The sequence below is a fragment of the Corylus avellana genome, chromosome ca8 (assembly GCF_901000735.1).
Source record: "Corylus avellana chromosome ca8, CavTom2PMs-1.0".
Lineage (NCBI taxonomy): Eukaryota > Viridiplantae > Streptophyta > Magnoliopsida > Fagales > Betulaceae > Corylus > Corylus avellana.
The window spans coordinates 738,907-766,421 of NC_081548.1; the positions used below are offsets into that span (position 1 = coordinate 738,907).

The 27,515-nt window shown below is 37.2% G+C and overlaps 1 protein-coding gene, 2 non-coding genes and 2 pseudogenes across 3 annotated transcripts; 2 read left to right on the forward strand and 3 right to left on the reverse strand.

Moving 5' to 3' along the window:
- The first annotated feature begins 6,225 nt into the window (after positions 1 to 6,225).
- LOC132189296 (uncharacterized) lies at positions 6,226 to 15,681 on the forward strand (annotated as a pseudogene).
- Positions 15,682 to 17,190: 1,509 nt separating this feature from the next.
- Positions 17,191 to 18,136, reverse strand: LOC132189446 (uncharacterized; annotated as a pseudogene).
- On the reverse strand, positions 18,003 to 18,093 carry TRNAY-GUA (transfer RNA tyrosine (anticodon GUA)). The gene is given in 2 exon segments: positions 18,003 to 18,038; positions 18,057 to 18,093. It is a non-coding gene; the product is annotated as a tRNA-Tyr (tRNA).
- A 256-nt stretch (positions 18,137 to 18,392) lies between the features above and the next one.
- LOC132190549 (uncharacterized) lies at positions 18,393 to 26,650 on the forward strand. The gene is made up of 8 exons (XM_059605572.1): positions 18,393 to 18,617; positions 18,708 to 18,925; positions 19,015 to 19,532; positions 20,135 to 20,934; positions 24,041 to 24,127; positions 24,207 to 24,424; positions 24,522 to 25,069; positions 25,386 to 26,650. Exons 1-8 carry the CDS (start codon positions 18,491 to 18,493, stop codon positions 26,197 to 26,199), a joined length of 3,330 nt encoding a protein of 1,109 aa, XP_059461555.1. The 5' UTR covers positions 18,393 to 18,490; the 3' UTR covers positions 26,200 to 26,650.
- A 43-nt stretch (positions 26,651 to 26,693) lies between these two features.
- TRNAY-GUA (transfer RNA tyrosine (anticodon GUA)) lies at positions 26,694 to 26,784 on the reverse strand. Its single transcript is given in 2 exon segments — positions 26,694 to 26,729; positions 26,748 to 26,784. It is a non-coding gene; the product is annotated as a tRNA-Tyr (tRNA).
- Between the last annotated feature and the right edge of the window lie 731 nt (positions 26,785 to 27,515).

Genomic DNA, 27,515 nt, shown 5'->3' on the forward strand with positions numbered 1-27,515 from the left:
CTTCAAAATAAAAACCAAATAATTCAAATAGAAATAAATTTCTTAAAAATACAAAAACAATTTGTTTTTTTACCCTCTAAAATTTATGAGTTTGAATTGAGTTTTTGCATTTCGAAAAGTGTGGAAGCTGGATGAGATGGTGGGGTTTCTCTCTTCAGTAGATCTTCAATCTGTGTCATGACTGTTGGGTGTATATCATCTCTAGTCTAGGACTCTAGTACACTACCATCTCTAGTTTAATTGATGAGCACTGATTGGCAGCACGCGCGGGCGTGGCACGCCCAGTGCAAAATTTTTTTTTATTTTTTTTATTTTTATTTTTTTTAAGATCAACAGCACGCGGCGTTGATCTTAAAAATTTTTTTTTATTTTTTTTATTTTTTTTTTTTTTATATTTGACTCAAAATTTCACCTCGATGACATTGGGGAGATTGCGTCCGCGATATGCTAGTTTCTTCTCGAGGTTTAGTGATCATCACACGCTGCCGTTCAACGAGTTGAACCACCATGAGAGCAATGGGGGCGGGTTTGTGGGGATGAAGTCCAATGCGGTGTTGATAATGCCAATGAACCGGGTGAAGAGGGTGTTGGGCAGGGACAGAACTATATGGACGGTTTGTGGCTTTGACAATCCCAAAATTTTCTACGAACCATGTAAAACCATAGCTTTTTGTACACAGGCCTTGATATGGGCAACATAATTTTTCAGACCCATCAATGTTTCACCGTTTTAGCTTTTTAGATATTATTGTGTCCTGTGTCTTAGCATTTGGATCTCTCCCGTCGGTTTGGACGGGAAGGGATCCAAAAAAAATTTTTTGGGAACAATTATGTCCCTGCAATAACAAGGATTGGATCCCCTCCATCCAAACGGACCGGAGAGAATCACAATCCTGCATCTTGTACTTAATTTGAGCATTTTGTCTACATCTTGTACCTTAGTAATTAATACTTCTTTAAAAATGTGGAGAGGTGCTTCAGGACTAGATTATTCCATTTACTTTTTAAAAAATTCATTTGCATTTGAGTTTATTTTTTCCATGTACGCCTTTTGGGTTTTTTTTTAAAAGAAAAACGAAACAAAAAAGATGAAATACCATAATTACCAAATTGTGAGTCAATTAAATATCGTATGATGCCATTTTTAAATCTCTACCATCTATCATTTATGTTTTGTTAAAGTAAGTTTTAGGAGAAAGTTTACATACTCCTTTCAAACTATTACTCAATTGATAACGTTCTTCTTAAACTTTTAATTATGACAATGTCAGTTTTTTTTTTTAAATGAAAATTTTCGTTTTAAAAAAAAAAAAATTGTTGTTTTAAATTAAAATTTTTGTTTTTAAAAAAATAAAAAAATATCTTTTTTTTCCAAATTTATAGGGGTATTTTTGTCTTATTAAAAAATATATAGGGACATTTTTATATTTTTGCCAGTCTTTGAGGGATATTAACAATGTTTTGATAGTTTTTTTTTGGAAGGGGGTGGGGGGGGGCAATTGTCACAATTAAAAGTTTGAGAGGACATTGTTAATTGAGTAATAGTTTTGGGGGTATATGAATTTTACCCAAATTTTTATTTGTAATAATTCTTTATTATAAATAATATTGTCTAAAATTTGGTATGACTTAATATGAAATTAAGTTTAAGACTTGTTTGCTTTTATTTTACATATATGCGCGCCCACATATAAAATAATTATATGTATTTATGTATTTCGTATACAGTAAATATATGCATGTGTTGATTATGAGCATATGAATTCAATATGGTGAAACTTGCATTATGATTGTTGAAATCCATGCTTGAATTTGAGGATCCCAATCCTCTCCCATTAGGGAGGAATTTGAGATTCTTCAATTCTTAATTTCAGCCATTAAATGAATTTAAGGGTCCAAGATAAAACCCTAAAATAAAAACAACCACACCGAATTGTATACCAAATTTAAATTAAAACATTAATTATTTTTAAATTAAATGAAAAAAAAAAAAAAAAAAAGTAGATTGGCAGCTCCGCCCATATGGGGGTGGCGCGCGGCCACCCCCAGGGCCTAGGGGGTGCGCGCATTTAAATTTGGTATATAATTCAGTGTGGTTGTTTTTATTTTAGGGTTTTGATCTTGGACCCTTAGATTCATCTAAGGGCTAAGATTAAGAATTAGAGAATCTCTAATTTCTTTTTAATGGGAAGGGATCCGAATCCTGAATTTGATTATACTGAGTAGAGTAATGCTAAAAATTATATTTTTATCTTATAATTAATCATTAGATTAGTCGTTGTTTAAAAAAAAAAAAAAAAACCTATTGGTTTGTTGATATTGTCACATTAGTATTGTGTGATAGTTAAATGGATAAAAATGTGATTGGGTATTCTCTTGTGGCATAAAAAAAAGAAAAAAAAGAAAAAAAAAAAGGAGCTATAACATAATTGTTTATGTTTAAAAACAAATAAAGAAAAAAATACATAAAAAATGGAAATTAGAATTGTATTATATATAATGGTGTTTTAGTCAATTGTTTTAGTCAACTTGATTACAATATATATATATATATATATATATATATGATCCCATTTACCAGCATATTGATCTGTACCAAATAGTGGGATACACATTCCAGGTTTTTATTCCAGTATTGCAACCAATCTATTGAATCAAAATAGTTATTTCATGTCAACTTTTTTCATTTTAATAACTATTGATTTTCTCAATAAAATACTCATCATTATGTGTACCAAAGTTGAGTATTTTATATGTAAAAATTTTAAGTGAACAAGAGTAAAACTAGTTATAATGAAGGGTTTTAACATGCGGATGTAGTTCATAGATAAAATCACATAAATTTTCTCTAGCCGTTAGAGAGAAAAGTGAAACCCTTTAGCCACACAGGGGAGGAGGGTTGGCCGTTTGGCTACCTCCCTCCTCCCCTCATCCTCTTCGCCTTGGTGCTGGTTATTTACCTAATGTCCTAACTCCGGTGCCTCCTCTCTTCCCCTTCCTTGCCGCTCCTTTCCCCCTCTGTTTTATCCGTTTTTTCCGCTTCCTTGCCTCTTTTCTTCTCCCGCCTTCATTTTTTGCAGCGGGCTCCTTGGCCTTGTTTTGGCTCTTTGTGGGTTCGAATTTTGTCTGTGGTCGCCGCCGACCAGTGTTGTTGCTTCGCTGCCCGTTATTAGAGTTTTCTTTCATGCGTCCTCACCGCATCGAGTTTCCACGCCCCTTACGCGGCGGTTTCTGGCCAGCATGGGTCCGGCTTCCTTCCGGCTACCGTCTTTCCACTTTGTGCTCATTTTCCCTGTTTTGGTGGTTCCTTGGTGTTTTTTCCATTTTTTTTTTTCTTGTTTGTGATTGTTTTCAGGTGCTGCTTTGCCAGTCTTCTCCGCGCTTGTTCGCCGCCCACCGTCCACTGTTGGGCCTTTAGACGTGTCCTCGCCGTGATGAGCTTCCAATGCCCCTTTGGTTTTCGGTTTTTGGTGTGTGTGTGATCGGAATGTGCTGTTTCTTTTCTTGTTTTATTTTCCTATTCTGTTACTTCTTTAAGATGTATTTGTGTTTCGGCGTATGTTTTTTCCCTGTATTGTTTAATTTCTTTGTTCTGTTCGGCTTATAATAAGGCTTTTTCCTCTCTCACTCGATCTATGTCTCTTTCGGGTTAATTAGTTTTGGTCCAGATCTCTGGGTTGTGAATGTGATCATTATCCTGGCCTTCGAGTTGAGGAGGAAGAGTTTCGGTATGAGAGTCTTTCCGCTCTCATGGTCGAGGAATAATTGCTATCCATGCATTTGGTTGAGTCTGTCTGTAACAGATCTAGTATTAAATTTGATTTTAGTTATGGGTTAGTGGATTGGTTTCGAATCTTATACTGAACCTGATAATCTTGTAGTTTTATGCTATAATTGCTTCAGAGCTTTACTTTGCAATGTAAAAGCTTTATGCTCTTGAATGAAATGTTATGTTTTTCTAAAAGAAAAATATGTGTACCAAAGATGCCTAAGCTAGAGTTTAACGAAAGAAGCCTTTCAGCTATCATTTTTCTTTTTCTTGTTCTTCTTAGAGTACTTGGGCTGATCTATTTTCCTTTTAAACTCCTTTGTCATCAATGCCAGAAAATTCACGAACAGGAAAAACGGCTAATCAAAAGTTATTGATTGATTGATTATGACAAGGCTCAATCATGATATCTAAATCTTTATATAAGGTTAAAAGGAAGAGGACAAAGATTACTATGAACATTTCAATGGGGGTAACTTCACTAATCAATGACTTTGAGAACCTTTGACACCGGATGCAATTTTTTATTTATTTTAAGATTATAACGGCATAAGAGTATGTTTGAGATTGTGTTTAAAAAATAAAGTTTTTAGTATATTATTTTTATTTTATTATTTTTTTTATGGGGTACCTTCAATTTAAATTTTTGAATTACCGCGTGATTTGACAAATTTCCCCAAACTTTAAAATTTTTCAATTTGAATTCATGAACTTTCAATTGCAGTCAATTTAAACATTTCTGTCAGATTTTAAACATTACAAGTGAGGTAATGACGTTTATACCCTTAACTTTTTTATAAAATTCAAAATTTGCTCTTAATTTTAAATTAAAAATTATTAAAAAAAAAAAAATCATAAGGTGACCCACTGTTGGGTGTGACCCTTTTTTTTCATTTTTTTTTCAATTTTTTTTAATAAAAGGAAAATTAAAGGGTAATTTTGTCTTTTTAAGAGTTTTAACGGCAAAAATTGACGAATGAGGTAAATTAACTGCAATTTAGTCTATTAAATACGTGTCAATTTAAAAAATTGAATTGCAGAAATTCTTTTAACCCAAGTTAAAGGGATTCGTGTGAAACTAATAGGAGATGTTAATTTTAACCCAATAATTGAAAATTCTTCTATGATTCGTATCCTTAGAAAAGCTCAAAATTTAATTTGGACACAACAATTCAAAAACTTCACCAATTAGCTAATTATGATTTTGGGCTCCATTGACATCGAGTACTGGAGATTTTGGTTTTCTTCCATTTCAATTGGGAAAAAAGGTGGGGTGGGGGACAGCTGTCAGCTAAGTGAGCTATACCACGTGAAGAAGTACTTTGCGTGCACTCTAACTCATTTTGACTAAAAAAGATTTGAGGAAAGAAACTCTAATCTTTGGTGAGGTCAAATGCATTTATCAAATTTGGTGAGGAAACTCTAATCTTAATTTGACTAAAAAACCATTGTAAACCCTTTATATTTCATTACTTTTGTAATTACACTTTTAAAGTTTAAAAACTCTCAATGTCGTGTATTCAAGTTTATAAAGTTAAAAATATCTTGCTTTCTGTTAAGGTTTTAGGTTAAATTAGATGGTAAATGAATAAAATGTCCCTTATAACACTGTCATAAGAAGTACACTTATTTATTTATCAGCTAGTATTAATTAGATGCATCAACATTTTCTATCCTCAAAATTGTTATAGTCACCAAGAGGGTTATTAGAGTAGGATGACTCAAAAAGGAAAAAAAAAAAGAAAAGAAAAAACCCAAAAATTAAATAGCCTAATTAGCCAAATCTTAAAATTGTATTAAAAAAACAAGAACAAATTCATTAAAGCTTAGGGTGAAAAGGCGGTTGCAGTTAGTAAATTTTACCAACTGCCTCCGCGGTTAACCGCATTTGAATAACCTTTTTTAACTAACTGCTTTTTTTGGACATTTTTTTGGGCCGGTTTTGGACTGATTTTGGGGCTTACTTTAACTCACTTTAAACAATTTTTTTTTTTTTCCTTTTCATGGCCTATATTCCAAAATCCTTGTTGGTCACCCTCTACGAATTTATCCAACATATAATACAAATAAAATTAGAATAATTTTTGTAAATTATCACTTCACTTGTAGTCTTGTATACAACATACAAATAAATATATTATATGAAATATATCTATAATAAAACTATATATTTAAAAAAAGCGGTTAGCGGTTTTCAAAAACTCAATAACCGCTAACCGCTTAACAGTTAGTGATTTTTATTAACCATTTTAAAAACGATTAGCGGTTCTAAAAGTTGACGCCTAATTAAAGTTAGATTTCTAAGGATGCAAAGCAATAATTCTAGGGTGCTCCAGTGACAGTAAAAAGGGGGACCAGCATGATCGTTATAACAGAAACCAACGGATGTGGGCGGTCGAAGCAAACCCAATAATTCAATCCATTGACATTGACAAAAAAAAAAAAAAGGTACTATTTCATGATTGCGAATCTGCGATACATTATATAGACTAAAGTTGATTGCAAAAACAGCAAAGAAATTATGGCCATCTCTCACCTTTCCGACGCCGGCTCTCCGGATGCGCAGACTCCGCTAGTGCAAGGCACTGTCGTCGACGGTGTTGTTGACTACAAAGGCAACCCGGCACTCAGAGCCAACTCCGGCGGCTGGAGGTCCGCTTCTTTCCTCATAGGTAATTAAGCTAATTATTAAATACATATTTAAATATATTTTAAGAAATTTGATTTTACTTTTTTTTGTTTACGTGCTTAATTAATTACTAGCTAGGCGTGGAAGTGGCGGAGAGGTTTGCGTATTATGGGATAAGCTGCAACCTTATAACGTATTTGACGGATTCACTGGGGCAGTCAACGGCCACGGCGGCGGAGAACGTGAACGCTTGGGCGGGCACGGCGCAGCTGCTGCCTTTGTTGGGTGCTTTTGTGGCTGATTCTTTTCTCGGCCGCTACCGCACCATTCTTATTGCCTCTCTCATCTACATCCTGGTGAGTGCATGATGCCTCTCTCTGTTTTCTCTTTCTCTCCTGCAAAACATTCCGCTTGTGCTTTGGGCTATGGCAGTGGCCAGTGGTACCTACCAGGGACTTAAAAGGCAAAGTTGAGATAAGAAACTGAATATTAATTTTATTTTAATGGGTTTCGTGGGGTGATATTCTTTGCTTACTTCTTTAATAAATTGGTTTTTTTTTTTTTTAAACAAGAAAATAAATTGGAAGATATTATAAGAATATATAGTAATAGTATGTTGACATTTGTGGAAATAATTGGTCCATATGGTGGCCAATGGCTATAGAGCTATCCATTGCATTCTTTATGTTAAAAGATGGCATTTGATTTTGCGCCTCACCTTATTCGAGGTATTTTTGAATCTTATCTTATTCGGGTATGGGCTAAAATTTAAATAATTGAAATTTTATAAGATTGGTATTTATCACTTTTAGAATATGATTGATAAAATGTAAAAAAAAAAAAACTCTGGAATATAAATAAATAATTGTATAATGGTACAACCGTACATATACCCTAAGAATTAAAGATAATATTAGTACTTGTTTAAAAGATATAATGTTTATCTACTCAAAAAAAAAGAAAAAGAAAGAAAGATATAATGTTTAAGCATGTCGATTTTTTTGTTTTCTTTTTATATTTTCTTTGACAGGGACTAGGCTTGTTGACTCTGTCGGCAATGCTTCCTTCTGTCAGTACTTCCGGACACGTAGGCGCCACCAAAATCATGTCGTCTTCTTCAGATGATCAGCTCGTAGTGATTTTATTCTTCTTCTCTCTCTATCTAGTAGCCATTGGGCAAGGAGGACACAAGCCCTGCGTTCAAGCGTTTGGAGCCGATCAGTTCGACGGAGAAGATCCAGAAGAATGCAGAGCCAAGAGCTCATTCTTTAACTGGTGGTTTTTTGGTGTATGTTCGGGTGGGTCGGTGACAGTTTTTGTGTTGAGTTATGTACAAGACAACCTTAGCTGGGGTCTCGGATTTGGAATCCCCTGCATTGTGATGGTCGTTGCTCTGGGTGCCTTCTTGCTTGGAACTAGGACTTACCGGTATAGTCTCGTAGGGGATGAGGAAAATCCGTTTCTGAGAATTGGTCGGGTGTTCGTTGCGGCATTTAGGAATCGGCGGACTTCCCCTCCGGCAATTGCTATTGAAGAGGAAGCTCTTCCATTCCGGCCGGACCGTAGCTATCAACAATTCAAGTAAGAGAAAATATTTCAATTTGACTTAGATGCTGCAAAAATTAGGGGTGGGCAGATTAACCGGTTACCGATTACTGGCCGTGCACCGGTTTCAACCGAACTGATATTAACCGTAATTGATATACCGATATTCTTATCGGTTAAATTTTTTTATACCGGTATGCTTATCGGTTCGGTTCGGTCTGGTTAGAAATTTCATATCGGTTAATCGTTTAACCGATATAAATCGTTAAGTAGGGATACCAAAACGACATAGTTTTGAGATTATACATATACCTATGTAATCTTATCTTAATTTTGGTTTGGGTATGTTTGATTTTTTTTTAATGATGGCATTGGATGAGATTTCTTTGCCTTTGGTGAAAGCATTTTTCATTAACTAGTTTTGTTAGTCTAATTAGCATTCATTATGTTAATTAGTCTATTTGCTTAGGAAAAATGTATTTTATATATATATATATATATATATATATATATATAGATATATATATATATATATATAAAAGCTTCAATTTTTAGCCCCAAAACAAATATTTGGGTCCCAACAAAAAGTATTTGGGCTCTCAAAAGTAAAAAAAAAAACTCATTTTTGGCCCAACAAAATAAATCAATATAAAGCCCACAGTTAAACCGGGTAACCGATTTAACCGAACCGTTTAACCATGTACCGTTATAACCGATAATTTCGGTTAAAATTCTTATTGGTTCAGTATCGGTTAATAAACCGTTTAATCGAAAATTATCGGTTAATAACCGATAAGAGCCAAAACCGGACCGTTTTAACCGATACCCAGGCCTAGCAAAAATGGTTTTTTCAATGGTCATTTAATGTCGTTTGTTGAATCATTACTTCAGTGAGGTACAATACATGAAAACTTAATTTTAAAGACACAAATTTCGGAAATTTCCTTTAACCCATTTCAGTAAGTGGTAAGTGTCATTCAACATTTTCGAGTTTCTAAAAAATTAATGTTTAGATTCATAAGTTAGTAGAATGACAATAAATGACTCTTAAAAATATTTTTAAAAAAATGTGTGAGAGATGACACTTGTCACCTATTGAAGTAGGTTAAAGGAAATTTCTTTCAAACTGATTTGGAAGAAATTTTTGTCCAACTTTTAATTAAAATGAGAGTAAATTAATAGAGTCATGATTTAAATTATGAATTACTTACATCAAAACTTATCTTCATCCTCTAATGTGGCAGGTTCCTCAACAAAGCCTTGTTGACGTTCCCAGATAATTCAAAAGAATGCAGGAAGATTTACACTATCAATGATGTTGAAGAGGCAAAGGCAGTTCTTAGGCTTTTCCCCATATGGGCTACGAGCTTGGTGTATGCCATTGTGTATGCACAATGCACAACTTTCTTTACCAAGCAAGGCGCTACAATGAACAGAACAATCTTCCATGGCTTCAATATACCAGCCGCTTCACTACAATCCCTGATTGGCCTGGCCATTGTGCTCATCATTCCCATATATGATCGCCTTTTTGTTCCTCTAGCAAGAGCTTTCACTGGGAAGCCCTCTGGCATCACGATGCTGCAAAGAATTGGAACTGGGATGCTTTTATCTATCATTGACATGATTGTTGCTGCTCTAATTGAAATAAAAAGGCTGAAAACGGCGCAAGAATATGGGTTGGTTGATATGCCAGAAGTGACTCTTCCAATGAGTATATTGTGGTTGGTTCCTCAATATGTCTTGTCTGGAATTGCTGATGTTTTTGCCTTGGTTGGTATGCAAGAGTTCTTCTATGATCAGGTCTGGTTAAATTATTATTTATTCTAAATGCTTAAGCAAATAAAAATTGATAAATTTAATTATTTAATTTATATTTTAACAGGTCCCAATTGAATTGAGGAGTGTGGGTCTCGCCCTCTACCTTAGTATTCTCGGCGTGGGTAGCTTTTTAAGCAGTTTTCTTGTCACTATTATCGAGGATGTCACCGGCAGTGATGGCGAAAATAGTTGGTTTTCTAATAATCTTAACAGGGCACATCTTGATTACTTTTATTGGCTGCTTGCTGGACTCAGCGCAGTAGCATATGTTGCCTTCTTGTATTTTTCAAAATCTTACATTTATAATAGATTAAGTACAAGGTAAATATACTCCGCCAAAATAGAGAGGAAGAAGAAGAAGAGAACGAGGAGGAGGAGAGGAGGAAAAGAAGACAAACAGAAAGAGGAGGACGACGAGAAGCATGCCGGAAGAGCAGAGAGGCACTAGATGAAGAGTGCAGGAAGGCATAATACTCAAAGGACAGATCATTGCTTATTGAAGCCAAAACTTGGCAAGAGAAGAAAATAGAAATTGTATGTCTAACGAACTATTCCTTAATTTAAACAAATTAATTTAATGTGATATCATGAAATCCAAGTTCACTCCTCGTCCAACATAATATATTGAAAGAACATTATAAAGATGATAGAGGTTTGAAATCTTAAAGGAACATAGACTCAAGTCTAAAGATTGTGCCGACAACCTCCCCTTATTAAAGAAAAAGAATCCATAAAGATTCTGCTCAAATAAAAGAGAGAAAGTTACTTTTATGATCAATGGGATTTCTTGTTGTACCCAACTAATTCCTGAACTACAAAAGATATCATTAAGAATATTTATCCATCCAAAGTTGTTCGTGTCATCAAGCTATTTGACAAAAACTATTAGATGAGGTAGATCAACATCACAATCAATCATGTATTGACACGACTCACAACGCTTGCTATAGTTGTAAAATTACAATTTTATTTCTAAGGAAACCAAAAGTACAATAAAAAAAAGATAAAAATTCATGTGTACCTTTAAATTACTACTCAACTGTCTATGTCTCTCTAAATTAATAAATAACATAAATACCCTTAATAAAAATAAAGGTAAAATTAAAATAAATAAAAATAAAAACTCAAATAACTAAAAATTAAAAAAATAAATAAAAAGTTGCTGGAAGGGTGGGTGGCCGAGCGACCCCTTTGACCAAATGAGAGAAAATCGAACCACCCCCAAATGGCCGAAGGATGGTTCAGCCAAACTTTGGCCATATTTGTGGGTGGTTGATCCACCTCATGGCTATTAGGGATGATTTAGCCACTCTCTTAATATTATTTAGTCATTTTTGTCTTTTTGTTAGTTTTGAAGGAACATAAACAGTTTTTGCTAATTTGGAGGAAGAGACATTGACAATTAAATAGTAATTTGATGGTAATATGTAGACATTTCTATAAAAAAAATAAAAATAGAAAATAAAGAGGACTGCCCCTCATATAGGGAGGAGGGGAAAGCTGGCTTTCATCAGATGAGAAGCGATCCTTAGAGGGAGCTACCCCTTCCGTCACCAAATAATATAAGGTGCGACTAATAAAAGTTTAAGTATGTATTTTTTTTTTTTGTTTTGTAATTAAAATAAGTATTATTATAACTTGTGTTATACCAATTCTTGCCTTTTATGATTAGGTTTGAAATAAATTATAATTATTAATTTTGAGTTTAAATGATATTGATCTATTAATATAAGAAATCCTCGTAGTAAAATTTTAGCAATATTACGTACGTTTACCGTGAAAGTTTTAGGTTAAATCAGACAGTAAAGCAATAAACTTCTCTTACACCATTGTAAAAAATTTTAAATTAGATAAGTAACAACTTTCCGTCTAGTGCGTCACGAATCTAATCATACTTAACATCGAAATGTTTCTGACTTTAAATCTAATCACTCTAATGATCACAGCCAACACAAACGACAAAACCAACGGATGCGGAGGGTTGAAGCAAACCCAATAATTCAATCCATTGATTTGACATTGACAAAAAAAAAAAGCGCACTAGCTATTTGATAATTGCGATACACAAAAAGCTCATCGATCAGTAAAGTTCATTGCAAAAACAGCAAAGAAATTATGGCCATCTCTCACTTTTCTGACGCCGAGTCACCGGATGCGCAGACTCCGCTAGTGCAAGGCATCGTCGTCGACGGTGTTGTTGACTACAAAGCAACCCGGCTCTCAGAGCCAACTCCGGCGGCTGGAGGTCCGCTTCTTTCCTCATAGGTAATTAAGCTAATTATTAAATGCATATTTAAATATATTTTAAGAAATTTGATTTGCTCTTTTTGTTTACGTGCTTAATTAATTACTAGCTAGGCGTGGAAGTGGCGGAGAGGTTTGCATATTTTGGGATAAGCTGCAACCTTATAACGTATTTGACGGATTCACAGGGGCAGTCAACGGCCACGCCGGCGGAGAACGTGAACGCGTGGGCGGGCACGGCGCAGCTGCTGCCTTTGTTGGGTGCTTTTGTGGCTGATTCTTTTCTCGGCCGCTACCGCACCATTCTTTTTGCCTCTCTCATCTACATCCTGGTAAGTGGTACGTGCCTCTCTCTCTTTTCTCTTTCTCGATCTCCTGCAAAACATTCCACTTGTGCTTTGGGCTATGGCAGTGGCCACTGGTACCTACCAGGGACTTAAAAGCAGGCAAAGTTGATGAGATAAGAAACTGAAAATTAATTTTATTTTAATGCGTTTCGTGGGGTGATATTATTTTAATTTTATTTTCAATGGGCGTTTTTTTTTTTCAAAAAAAAAAAGAAAAAAAAAGAAAAAGAAAGAGTTTGTCTATACGAGAACGAGAGGATAAGTGGATATTGTTTCACCTTAATGGGGGATATGTTTGGGTTTTTCATGGAAGAGGCCAAGAGGGTATTCGAATCTCTCATAACTCATAAGTCCATAAAGTCATACTAATAGTGAAAACTACATGCTTAAGGCTATGTGAACCCAATTTGCCTTGTGATTTTACGAGTCAAAAGTTTAATTCTAAATAAAATTATAAAAATTGTATTAACGTTGCAGATTGTGTTTAATAATTGCGATTTTATCAAACGTACGTCATTAGATGTTTTTAAAAGTCACATATTTAAATCGAACGTTTTAAAACTACAGATTCACATCAACCGCGCGTCTCACCCGAAACAAAATGAAGTGTCTATAATTATACTTCATAATTGTAAGATTTCCCGGGAAATGTTCATCATGTCGGGTTTTTCTTCTTTTCTTTTCTTAATTAATCATCTTCGACAGGGACTAGGCTTGTTGACTCTGTCGGCAATGCTTCCTTCTGTCAGTACTTCCGGCCACGTAGGCGCCACCAAAATTATGTCGTCTTCTTCAAATGATCAGCTCGTAGTGATTTTATTCTTCATCTCTCTATATCTAGTAGCCATTGGGCAAGGAGGACACAAGCCCTGCGTTCAGGCATTTGGAGCCAACCAGTTCGACGGAGAAGACCTAGAAGAATGCAGAGGCAAGAGCTCATTCTTTAACTGGTGGTTGTTTGGTGTATGTTCGGGTTTGTCGGTGACAGTTTTGGTGTTGAGTTATGTACAAGACTACCTTAGTTGGGGTCTCGGATTCGGAATCCCCTGCGTTGTGATGGTCGTTGCACTGGGTGTCTTCTTGCTTGGAACCAGGACTTACCGTTATAGTCTCATAGGGGATGAGAAAAATCTGTTTCTGAGAATTGGTGGGGTGTTCGTTGCTGCATTTAGGAATCGGCGGACTTCCTCTTCGGCGATAGCTATTGAAGAGGAAGCTCTTCCAATCCCGCCGGACCGTAGCTATCAACAATTCAAGTAAGAGAAAAGATTTCATCATATATATACACGGGTGCATTAGAAAGACGATCGAATTTCACTTAAATGCTGTAAAATAGTTTTTTTATTGGTACATGATTCTTTTTTTGGTGAGTATTGGTACATGATTCAATACACTTTAATGTGAAGAGAACCAATACATACATGAAACTTTTAATTAAAATGAGAGTAAATTAAGGGAGGAAGAATTTAAATTATTACTTTAATACCAGTGCGTATCCTAAAAGCAAATATAAATAAGAAATGATAAATATTCATTTTAGCGGTATTAAAAATGCATTTATTTATCTTGATCACAAGTCCCTAACACCTTCAAAAAAAAAAAAAAAAAAAAAATTATCATGGGGGATAAGGTTAAATTTGGGAGTAGCAATTTGTATTTGCATGTCAGGTTTGAGTCATGTCAGAGCATATATATAAGATTATATAGGTCAATTATACTCTAATCTGTTTTATTAAACGAATTAGATCACTCAACTTTAACATGCTAATTTCATATTGAGTTCGTGGCGGGTTCGCAAATTATGTTAAAAATTGTCAGTTGTATATGTCGCACGTATGTTGGGTTTGGATCGTATTGACGCATTGGTATAAAATTATATAGATTAATTCTAACACAACCTACTTAATTAAACAGACCAAGCTCCTTAACAAAATTGTTGAGAGTCTCTATCATCCCAACTATTAAACAAATTTCGAAACTACATATGCAAGTTTGCTTCTTAAAAAAAAAAAAAAAGCCATGAATTGCTTATATCAAAACTTATCTTGATCCTCTAATGTGGCAGGTTCCTCAACAAAGCCTTGTTGACGTTTCCAGATAATTCACAAGAAGGCAGCAAGATTTACACTGTCAGTGATGTTGAAGAGGCAAAGGCAGTTCTTAGGCTTTTCCCCATATGGGCTACGAGCTTGGTGTATGCCATTGTGTATGCACAATGCGCAGCTTTCTTTACCAAGCAAGGCGCTACAATGGACAGAACAATCTTCCCTGGTTTCGATATACCGGCCGCTTCACTACAATCCCTGATCGGCTTGGCCATTGTGCTCATCATTCCCATATATGATCGCCTTTTTGTTCCTCTAGCAAGAGCTTTCACTAGGAAGCCCTCTGGCATCACAATGCTGCAGCGAATTGGAACTGGAATGCTTCTATCTGTCATTTGCATGGTAGTTGCTGCTCTAGTTGAAATAAAAAGGCTGAAAACTGCTCAAGAATATGGGCTGGTTGATATGCCAGAAGTGATTCTTCCAATGAGTATATTTTGGTTGGTTCCTCAATATGTTTTGTTTGGAATTGCTGATGTTTTTGCCTTGATTGGTCAACAAGAGTTCTTCTACGATCAGGTATGCACAAATCATTATTTATTTCAAACACTTAAACCGATAAAAATAAATGAATTTAATTAATTAATTTATATTTTAATAGGTCCCAATTGAATTGAGAAGTGTGGGTCTCGCCTTGTACTATAGTATTTTCGGCGTGGGCAGTTTTTTAAGCAGCTTTCATGTTACTATCATCGAAGATGTCACCGGCAGTGATGACGGAAGTAGTTGGTTTTCTGATAATCTTAACAGGGCACATCTTGATTACTTTTATTGGTTACTTGCTGGACTCAGTGCAGTAGCATTTGTTGCCTTCTTGTATTTTGCAAAATCTTACATTTATAATAGGCTAAGCAAGCACAAGGTAAATACAATACCTCACTAGAGGAGTACTAGTAGAGAGGAAGAAAACGAGGAAAAGAAGACAAACAGAAAGAGGAGGGGAGGAGGATGGCGAGAAGCTCGCCGGAACTGGCCCGGAAGCTCGGAGAGGCACTACATGTGCAGGAGAGGCACTTTATGATTAATGGGATTTCTTGTTGAATCTAACTAATTACTGAAGTACAAAAAATATCATGAAGATCGTCAGGTAAACTATCCATCCAAAGTAGTTCATGTCATCAAGCCATTTGACAAAAAAACATTAGATGACATGTATCCACATCACAATCAATCATTGGGTGACACGTAGTAAAGTTGATGACTTACACCACTTGCTACACTTGTAAAATTACAATTTTGCCTTTTAAAGTTAAAAAAAGAAAAAAAAAAAAAAAAAAGGTACAATTAAAAAGAGAAAATTTCATATACCTCTTTAAACTGCCACACCCACAATATCTCTCCAAACTAATGCCGAGGGTCGGTTTCCCCAAATATCAAAAATACCCTAATTAAAAATAAAAAATCAAAAACTCAAAAAAGAAAACTAAAAGCTAAAAAAATGATGGAACCGAGTGCTCCTTTTGCCATAATGGAGGGTGAATTAACCACCCACAACCGGTGCTGTGTGGTTTTTTTGTTTCTTCTGTTTCTGGCCCTCCGATCTTCGGTGATGGCTCAGAATCTGGTTGTTGTTGTTTTGCCTCTGCTGTAGTTTTTTTGCAGCTTTTCTGTTGTTGTTTTTTTATCTTTGTTGTTATTTTCTGTGGGTTTTCACCCCCTTGTACTGAAGTGGATGGATCTTATTTGGGTGATTTTTGTTGCTGGTGGTTGGCCTTCTACGGCTCCGAATCGGTTTATGCAATGTTTGTCCTACAACAACATGGTTGTTGCCTTTACTGCATCGGACTCTTTATCGAGTCTCTTTGCAATTTGTAACCGCCTTGTGCGGCCCTGGAAAAGGCCCGGCTTGTATGCCATTGCCTGCTGTTTGGTCCTTTTGGACCAGATCCAGATTTCGTTCTTATATTTGTACTGCATTTACTTTTTGGGCTGTGTTGTTGGGGTGCCCACCCCTTTTGAAGTCAATTAGTCAGTCCTGTAACCCGTTTCCCTTTATTGAATAGAAAAAAAAAAAAAAAAAAAAAGTCCAAATGGGGTGGTCGGCTCCCTTTTGACCAAATGGGAGGTGATTGAAGGGGTGCTTCGGCCACCCATATGTGGCTATTTAGGTGTGGTTGTAGCAAATTTTATTATTATGACTTTTTTGTTTTTTGTTTTTTAGTTTATGAGAATATTTTTGTTTTATTAAACAATTTGTATAGTTATATTTGTCTTTTTGCTAAAGAAATATTAACTATATTTTAATAATTGTCTCTTAAAAAGTAGTTCAATCAGTTAAGATTACACTTAATGAAGTGGAGGTCAGTAGTTCAAATTTTCTTCTCCTCTCTTGTGTAGACATATATAAAAAAAAAAAAAAAAAAAAAAAAAATTAGTAATTTAATTATAAAGACATTGATAATTAAGTAATAATTTAAAAGAAATATATGAATTTTTTTTTAAAATTAAAAAATAAAAAGGGCCGCCACTCATATAGTGAGAAAGCCGCCCAGAGGTTTTCCTCATAGGGGGGCCGCCTTCCGTCACCAAATAAGGTGCGGCAAATAAAAATTTAAATATGTTTTTTTTTTATAATTGAAATAAGTATTATTATTATAACTTGTTTTTGTACTACAATTTTTTTTTTTTTTTGAGAAATATATATTAAAATTACAATAAATAACATAAAGTTCATCCTTTTCCATGGCTGAAATACGAGATGGGCTGCAAGAATAATCATACCTCGGGGTAGTGGGTGAGAAGCACTGCAGAAGGTAAAATATATGTATTATATAAGAAATCACCACCGGAACAAATGCTCCTCACCGGACCGGCCATCGATGTGCTTGATCCAACGGCTAGGACCCTTCCTGGAAACCGGATCCCTTCCCCCATCGGCAAAAGCACGGTCCTCACCACACGTGTCCCTCTCTCAAGCACCCCATGCCATCGAAACCCCGAAACGTTTCCTTTGCACGCGTTTTTGCATGCCAAAACCGCACCTCTTGTGCTCAGCCTCGCAACCCTCAAAACCCTCGCGAAGTCTCCGCGCTCGCGATCCACCACCAGAAAATCCACCCCCACCAGCCCCGCCTTTGCCACCTCAGCCTCTCACACAACAACCTCCGTCGCCGGAGACACGTCGGCGTACGCCCGTACCGCCTCGACGTTCTCTTGTCTCGACTGCTCGTCCGGGACTATGCACAAGTGGCGTCCGCAAGGGTGGCGGGCGGCTATGGCGAGGCCGATGCTCGTCAGGATTGGCTCCCCGCGGAGCCACGCTTGGACGATCAGCTTCGCATTCCAGCCGGCGGCCATCGCAGACAGCAGCTCCGCCACCCCGGGATATTCTTTGAAACTCCGACACTTGTACTACAATTCTTACATTTCAGGATTAGTTTAGAAATACTGTATAATTGACAATCAAACAAAAGAGGAGCAGCCTTAGCAATAAAAAGCAACAAAAATTCGTCACGTTGCCAGCTGAAGCAAAGACAACGACAAAATAGGGGCCTCGTGTTCGGAAAAAAAAGAAAAAGAAGAAGAGGCAAACAAACAAAAAGTCCGACCTGCCGGATTCGAACCAGCGACCTAAGGATGGCTAAGGGCGACACCCACTACAGTCCTCCGCTCTACCAACTGAGCTAAGGTCGGTTTTCATGTACTTCATGGGATTCGAGCCATCATCTCCACACATTCTCTTATCGTGTGGCATTCGTCTGGTTTTGAGAGCATTGAAAAACATACTTTTATAAGCGTCAACTTTTAGTAAAAAACAAAAGAAGCTAAATTGAGTCCGTCTGATACTGTGATTGTGGGCCATATGGTCCTACATATGGAACCCACAAATTTGAAATTTCAATGATGAACTCAAAATACGGTTACTTTAGTATAACTCCCCGACAAACTGACCGCCCAACAACCGCTACTACCCAAACTAAAATTCTCAAAACTAAATTGGAGTAGCAGACCAGAAGCAAATTTTGGAAAGAAGATATTTCTTAATTTTGCTCTGTTTCAAGTGGGCTTTGAACTGGCCATCCGTCAAGAAATGGCCACCACACCCACCATCGAAACGCCACTGCTATTAGACACCGTCGATGGCGCCGTTGACTACAAAGGCAGTCCGGTCCTCCGATCCAACTCCGGCGGCTGGAGATCCACTTCCTTCATCATAGGTAACACTCGCTCCGAATCTCTTAACTCATCAGCAAAGGAGGGATTTTTTTTCTTTTATTGAGTTTGAGTATTAGGCACGTGCAAATTAGGTGTGGAAGTGGCGGAGAGGTTCGCGTATACTGGGATCAGCTGCAACCTCATAACGTACCTCACTGGGCGGCTCGGCCAGTCCACGGCCACGGCGGCCGAGAACGTGAACGCGTGGTCCGGAACGGTGTCGTTGCTTCCGCTTTTGGGGGCATTCGTGGCCGATTCATTTCTGGGCCGCTACCGCACTATTGTCATTTCTTCTCTCATCTACATCCTGGTCCACCCCTCTCTCTGTCTCTCTCATGTTGCTGCTAAACAAGAAAATTGAAAATTCCTCTACTAATATATGTTTGAATTGAAACACAGGGACTATGCTTGTTGACTCTGTCAGCTATGCTTCCTTCTCTAAGCACTTCTTCCGACTCCTTAGACACCAAAATCAAACTGGGTTCTTCAAATCAGGTCCAAGAAATCTTATTGTTTGTATCTCTGTATATAGTAGCTGTCGGGCAGGGGGGGCACAAGCCTTGTGTTCAGGCTTTTGGGGCCGATCAGTTTGATGGGCAAGATCCGGAGGAGTGCAAAGCCAAAAGCTCATTCTTCAATTGGTGGTACTTTGGTGTGTGTGCGGGCGGCACAGTGACAGTAATGATGATGAGCTATATACAAGACAACCTTGGCTGGGGTCTAGGATTTGGAATCCCCTGTATTGTCATGGTCTTTGCTTTGGGTGTCTTTTTGCTCGGTACTATGACTTATCGGTATGGTGTCAAAGGGAAGGGGAAAAGCCCATTTGTGAGAATTGGTCGGGTGTTTGCTGCTGCACTGAGGAACTGGCGGACCACCCCTTCAGCTCTCCCGCACCATAGCTCCGAACAATTCAAGTAAGAGAACCATTCAATGAACATGTCACACAAAAAAGAAAAAAAGATTCACATCTATATTCATATTTTGGCACTCATTTTACATTGATTAACGTGGTTGATTAACGTGGTTGCGTGTTTTAAGTAGCTTTTTATTTGTTTGTTTTTGAAGTGACAGACATGAACGTTAGCTGATATGAAAAGGATGTAAAGAATAGCGTTATTCTGCTTCCTGTATTAACTACTTAAAACACGTCATATTATCTAATGGGACATGAGTATGAAAAGTAGTATTACTTAAAAAAGAAAGAAAAAAACAAATTTAATTCCTATTTTAGATATAAGAGAAATGTTATTTAGTAGATTGGTATACGACTGTCATACAATTGAGTAGCAATATGCTATTTAGAAGATTGTCATACGATTGCCTTACAACTGAGATGATGTTATAGTAAAAATTGATCATTGTCTTGATTTTTTTTACAAGTTCTTGTTGATCTAAAAGTTGATGTATACTGTCATGTTATCCCATTAATTAGATGGCAGTTGTATAACAATCTACTTAATAAAGTTATTCCAAATCTAAAGTCGTTGCAGATCGATTTTGATCTTCTATGTTGTAGGTTCCTCAACAAAGCCCTGCTGTCTACAGATGATTCAAAAGGAGAAGTTTGTACTGTCAATGAGATTATAGAAGCAAAGGCAGCTCTTAGGCTTGTTCCAATTTGGGCGTCGAGCTTGGGATACGGCATTGTGTTTGCACAAACCACAACTTTCTTTACTAAGCAAGGGGCTACAATGGATAGAACAATTTTCCCTGGCTTCAACATACCAGCAGCTTCACTACAATGCTTCATGGGCCTGGCCATTGTACTTTTCATTCCCATATATGACTTGATTTTTGTTCCTATAGCAAGAACTTTCACCAGGAAGCTCAATGGCATCACACTACTGCAGAGAATTGGAATTGGGATGTTTTTATCTGTAATCAGCATGGTTGTTGCAGCTCTAATTGAGATGAAAAGGCTCAAAACAGCTCAAGAATATGGGCTGGTTGACATGCCAAATGTGACCATTCCAATGAGTATTTTGTGGTTGGTTCCTCAATACGTTTTGTGTGGAGTTGGTGATGTTTTCACCATGGTTGGTCTGCAAGAATTCTTCTATGATCAGGTCCCAATTGAATTGAGGAGTGTGGGTCTCGCCCTCTATCTCTGCATTGTTGGTGTTGGGAGTTTTTTAAGTAGCTTTCTTGTTTCCATCATTGAGAAATCAACTGGCAGAGATGGCCGAGATAGTTGGTTTGCCGATGATCTTAATAGGGCACATCTTGACTACTTTTATTTGGTGCTTGCTGGAATCAGTGCAGTTGCATTCGCTGCATACTTGTATTTTGCAAAATCTTACATTTATAATAGGCAAAGTACAAGTTGAATACAGTTTGCCTTGCTGTTGGTGCATTGCTGCAAATGAGGGGTGAATTAGGTGTTTGACATGCCAGATTTGTAAGCAACAACTACAGAGCCGTGAAAGAGCTTTGGTTGTTTTGGGATTCTTTTATATGGTTAGTGAGTGAAAACAAGGCCTTGTGTTTGACCAAAAAAAAAAAAAAAGAGTAAGAAAAGGCTAACAAAAAGTCCGACCAACCGGTGATCTAAGGATGTTGAAATTCAGGCCGTGATCTCCAGGATTTCCTATAGTCTATGGATCATTCTTCCATATGGCTCTCAAGGCAGGTCCAAGTTTCCAACTAAACTTGAGTTTGCAATCTTTGACCCTCATAAGAAGCGACCGGACGCCACTCACTTGATGGTGGTGATCTGCCCCTCATTTCGTGGAGAGCAATCAACTGTCTCTCGTCTGATGAAAGGTATTCTTATCAACTATACTACGTGTTTTTGCGAAACCCTCATAGATCTTCATGATATTTTTAGTACCTCGGGGATTTGGTATAACTGTAAAGGATCATATAAATAGGACTCGATCTGTTTATTAACGTGTCCCAATATAAAAGCCAAACCCCTTATTACTCCAATAAATAAGAGCTCAAATTAAGATGGATAGGGTTGGGTGAAAAAAGAATATCATAATTAACTTTATGAGTGAGTGGGCAATATTTAATTAAAATGGACAAAACGTGATTGTCCTAATATGACAACTGGAATCAATAATAATACTAAAAATATAAAAAATAAAAACACATTCAGCCCGGTAAAATACGGTAAGATCAAAGTTTATATTTATCATTAGTAATGTTAATCATCATATTTTTACAAGGCATGTTACACCACCGTCTTTTAACTATATTTTTTTTATAAATTTAATAAATTAACTATTAGATTTGTCGACTCATGTGAACTTCACGTAAATTCAATGGTATATTCATCCACTCACTATGAAGATGGTTAAAAAATAATAAATTCTATAATTTCTTTATTTCATAAAAGTACTCTTTTTTAAATAGCTTATTTCTAAAGCCAAAAATTTCCTAAACCAATCCTTAAAAGTGACATATATTTTTTAAGTTATTAAAAAAAATATAAAAAAATATATATATTTGTCGCTTGCTAAAATGCATATCATTTTTAAGAAGTTCGTCCAAACCGTTAACTTCATTGTATGAAATGAAACAACATTAGGGGTGATCATGCGGTTGCGGTTAGCGGTTAGTGGCTAAAACCGCTAACCGCAACCGTCTCCGCTAACTATTAGGCGATTAACCATTTGGTTAATGTTTAACTGCATCCAAATAACCGCTCTTTTTACTAACTGCTCTTTTTGGCTTTGTTTGGGCTTTCTTTTTTAACCGAATTTGAAAATTAGGCTTTTTTTGAGCTCGCTTTAAATGTTTTTTTCCTTTCCCTTTTGTTTTTTTTTTTTTTTTTGGCCCTTTTCAGGTTCCTCTTTTTTTTTGGTTTTTTGGCCTTTTGGTCAAATTTTCAGTTTTGTGCGATAGGTGGATGTCGTGAGGGAGAAAGCAAAGCCGGAGAGATCCTCTTCCAACCTCAGTGATGGCTTGCAGCTAGGGCTGTTAAGTGAACGAAGCGTCTCGCGAGCAAGTTCGGGCTTGGCTCGCATAAGCTCGGCTCGTGCTCGACTCGAATATTAAATGAAGCACTTCATGAACACAAATCCTAGCTCGAATATTAAACAAAGCAAGCTCGGCTCGACTCGGCTAAGCTCGTGAACAGCTCGTATAAGCTCGTGTGTGTATATATATATAAACTAAGTAATACATAATTAATTATAAATCTCATAATTATTAAAACCTTAAAATTGCATTTATATTTAAGTGTTAGAGAATGAAAAATTCTAGACCCTTCGAGATCAAAAAGAGAGAACAATCATTAAAAAGACCTCGATTCAATTAGAGCAGACCAAAACGAAAGGAAGAAGAATCAAGCAGAAACTATTGAGGGAGATTGCGAAAGGCATAAACTATTGAAGAATCAAACAGACCCAAACACTATCACTACATGTCTGGTGAGCGAGAGTGAGAGAGTGGGAAATGAGAGTTCAAGTGAAAGATCCGTTGTGGCTGGTGAGGGGATTGAGAGAGAGACGTTAAAAAAAATATTTTTTTGTAGGGGGCGTTATCCCAATGCAGTCTGAATGCAACCTGTTAACTTGTCCCACATTTTTAAGAAAACATCAATCTCCAAGTTTGCTTATCTATAAAAGGATATATATCATCTCTCTTTGAAACCAAATGCCTTTCTGTATTGACTCAGGCTCCATACTCGACTAGCTAGGTTAAGCAAATACTCATATGCAAACTAACTTCTTAAGCCGTTGAAGAGTACTTGAAGTTAAAAAAAAAATTTAAACCAAAAACATTAAATATAAGAGCCAGCTCGCGAGCTGGCTCGGCTCGACTTATTATTAGCTTGAGCTCGATTATTTTGGCTCGCCCTTAAGCTCGACTCAAGCTCGAGCTCGAGTAAAATTTAAACGAGCCAAGCCTGAACAAGGGAAGCTCGCTCAAGCTCGGCTCGTTTACACCCCTACTTGCAGTTGCAGTGAGAAAGCAAAACCTGAAACAGAGACAGAGACAAGGTAAGTCAGAGACAGAGACGAGGTGAGAAAGAATCGTGGTAAACGAGAAACCGTGAGACAGAGCAGCCGGCAGTGAGCAAGTCTTGAGAGGCAGATGCTGAAAAAATTTCACAAACGATGTTTAGGGTTAGAAAATCATCAGGAAGAGATGAATATATAGAACTTCTATATTATATATATATATAGAACTTCTATAGATTCATAAGGATGAGATGAATATATAGAACTTCTATATTATATATACATATAGAACTTCTATATTATATATATATATTAAAAAAGCGGCGCTATGAAACATCATGAAAGACACATCAACAGACAAACAGACCGCGCAACCTAAAATGGAGTAGCAGATCAGAAGCCAACTTTGGGAAGAAATATTTCTCAATTTCCTCTGTTTCAAGGGGGCTTTGAACTCGCCATCGATCAAGAAATGGCCACCACACCCACCATCGAAACACCACTACTATTAGGCACCGTCGATGGCGCCGTTGACTACAAAGGCCGTCCGGTCCTCCGATACACCTCCGGCGGCTGGAGATCCGCATCCTTCGTCATAGGTAACACTCGCACCGAATCTAACTCAGAAGCAAATGAGAGAATTTTTTTGAGTTTGACTATCAGGCACGAGCAAATTAGGTGTGGAAGTTGCGGAGAGGTTTTCTTACTATGGGATCAGCTGCAACCTCATAACGTACCTCACTGGGCCGCTGGGACAGTCCACAGCCACGGCCGCCGAGAACGTGAACGCGTGGTCCGGAACGGCGTCGTTGCTTCCGCTTTTGGGTGCATTCGTGGCCGATTCTTTTCTGGGCCGCTACCGCACTATTGTCATTGCTTCTCTTATCTACATCCTGGTTCACCCCTCTCTCTCTCTCTCTCTCTCTCACACGTTGCTGCTACACAGAAAAATTGAAAATTCCTCTGCTAATCTATCTTTGAATTGAAAAACAGGGACTATTCTTGTTGACTCTGTCGGCTATGCTTCCGTCTCTAAGCACTTCTTCTGACTACTTAGACACCAAAATCGTACTGGGTTCTTCAAATCAGCTCCAAGAAATCCTGTTCTTTGCATCTCTGTATATAGTTGCTGTTGGGCAGGGCGGACACAAGCCTTGTGTTCAGGCTTTTGGGGCGAATCAGTTTGATGGGCAAGATCCAGACGAGTGCAGATCCAAAAGCTCATTCTTCAATTGGTGGAACTTTGGTGTTGTTGCGGGCGGCACAGTAACAATAATGATGATGAGCTATATACAAGAAAACCTTATCTGGGGTCTAGGATTTGGAATCCCCTGTATTGTGATGGTCTTTGCTTTGGGTGTCTTTTTGCTTGGTACTAGGACATATCGGTATAGCGTCGAAGGGAAGGGGAAAAGCCCATTTGTGAGAATTGGTCGTGTGTTTGTTGCTGCACTGAGGAACTGGCGGACCAAACCTTCGGCTGTAGCTACTGAAGAGGAAGTTGGTAGAGCCCTCCCGCACCATTGCTCCGAACAATTCAAGTAAGAGAACGATTCAATGATAATGTCAAACAAAAAGGAAAAAAGATAAAAAGAAAAAAAGAAAAGAGGAATGCTAGTTGCTACTTTTCGTACTTATTTATGACATCCATGTCACACTGGCTAACAATAACATGATGTGTTTTAAGTGACTCTGACATCCATATTTATGATACTCATTTCAAATGTTGCATGTTTTAACTGATTTTTTTTTTTCTTTTTTCTTTTTTCTTTCAAGTGTTTGACATAAAAGCTACTATACAGTATTATTCTAGATATAAACACGTTAGCAGAGCGATTTTGATCCTCTATGTTCCAGGTTCCTCAACAAAGCCTTGCCGTCTGCAAATGGTTCAAAAGAAGAAGGCGAAGTTTGTACTGTCAATGAAGTTGAAGAAGCAAAGGCGACTCTTAGGCTTGTTCCAATATGGGTGACAAGCTTGGGATATGGCATTGTGTTTGCACAAACCTCAACTTTCTTTATAAAGCAAGGGGCTACCATGGACAGAACAATTTTTCCTAGCTTTGACATACCCGCTTCAGTACAAGCCTTTAGAGGCATGGCCATTGTCATTTTCATTCCCGTATATGACTTGATTTTTGTTCCTATAGCAAGAGCTATCACCAGGAAGCCTAATGGAATCACGATGCTGCAGAGAATTGGAATTGGAATGGTTCTATCTGTCATCTGCATGGTTGTTGCAGCTCTAATTGAGATGAAAAGGCTCAAAACAGCTCAAGAGTATGGGCTGGTTGACATGCCAGATGTGACCATTCCAATGAGTAATTTGTGGTTGGTTCCTCAATACGTTCTGTCTGGAATTGCTCATGCTTTCACTATGATTGGTCTGCAAGAATTCTTCTATGATCAAGTCCCAATTGAACTAAGGAGTGTGGGTCTCGCCCTCTATCTCTGCATTGATGGTGTTGGAAATTTTTTAAGCAGCTTTCTCGTTTCCATAATTGAGGAAGCAACTGGCAGGAATGGCCAAAATAGTTGGTTTGCTGATAATCTTAACAAGGCACATCTTGACTATTTTTATTTGGTGCTTGCTGGAATTGATGCAGCTGCATTGATTGCATACTTGTATTTTGCAAAATCTTATATTTATAATAGGCAAAGTACAAGCTGAATACAGGTACCTTGCTTAATAATTGGCAATCAAACAAAAGAGGGGCAGCCTTAGCAATAAAAAGCCACAAAAATTCATCACTTTGTCAGCTGCAGCAAAGACAAAGACAAAGTTCAGATGCGTGGCTGCTGCCCCGTTTGCAGGAAAAAAAAAAAAAAAAAGTTGCGGAAACCATAAAGAAATTGAGAAGTTAATTTGTCTCATCTGCCACTTGTTGAAGAGAACAAGAACAACAGCAAAATACAAAGAAATTTTGCTTTGTTTAGTCTGATCCTGCAGCAGCAGCCAACATGTTTGAAGGAAGGAGGACCAGAATTAAACATAGAAATGCAGAACTCGATCGGTCTGTCTCTGATATGCCAGATATGTGAGGGACAACTACAGAGGCGTGAAAGAGCTTTGGTTGTTTTGGGATACTTTTACATGGTTAGATTGTGAAACAGGGGCCTTGTGTTGGGAAAAAGGAAAAAAGAAAAGGCAAACATTTCAAAAAGTCCGACCTGTCGGAATCGAACCAGCGACCTAAGGATGGCTAAGGGCGACACCCACTACAGTCCTCCGCTCTACCAACTGAGCTAAGGTCGGTTTCCATGTGCCTGTTGGGATTCGAGCCCTCGTCTCCAGGAATTCCCACATACTACCACCACCATATATAATATAGCCAATACCACGTTCAGTTTTTAGTACCTCCCTTCTACTATTTCTACTGATTCCCCGATCCCCTTAAACAAATTTAAAGCCCTGGGGTTTTTTTCATTAATTTTTTCTTAACACCATGTTAATTAAGTTATTTTAGTCTGCATTTCACCCTATTGCTCCACTTCTTAGTATAAAAAAAAAAAAAAAAAATCTAATAATTTTATAATAAAAATTTTACTTGATTTCTCTTTACTATACCTTGTGGATCAACCTCAGTCTGGACTTGCCATGATCCAATTGGACAATTGTAGGAACTTCATCGAGACCGAATTGGGAAATCTCTTGGACCTGGTTGGGACTTACCAAGTCATCACCGAAACTCGGTCGGGACATTATTGTAATTTAAAGTTAATATGATTGAATGAAATATATATATATATATATATATATATATATATATATATATATATTTATTGTAATTTTCTATAATGTTTTCAAGAAAATCATTTTTCGGTCTTAGGGCATTTGGTAATGCGCGAACATGGATCACATGGATCCTTCTTTTCCTTGTGCTTGCTAATTAGGCATAGAAGGGGACACGTGCACATCACAATAAGGCATTAGTGCGAGACAAGGGTTAGAGTTGTTATAGCGATGGAGGTTGCTATGGTTTTTTT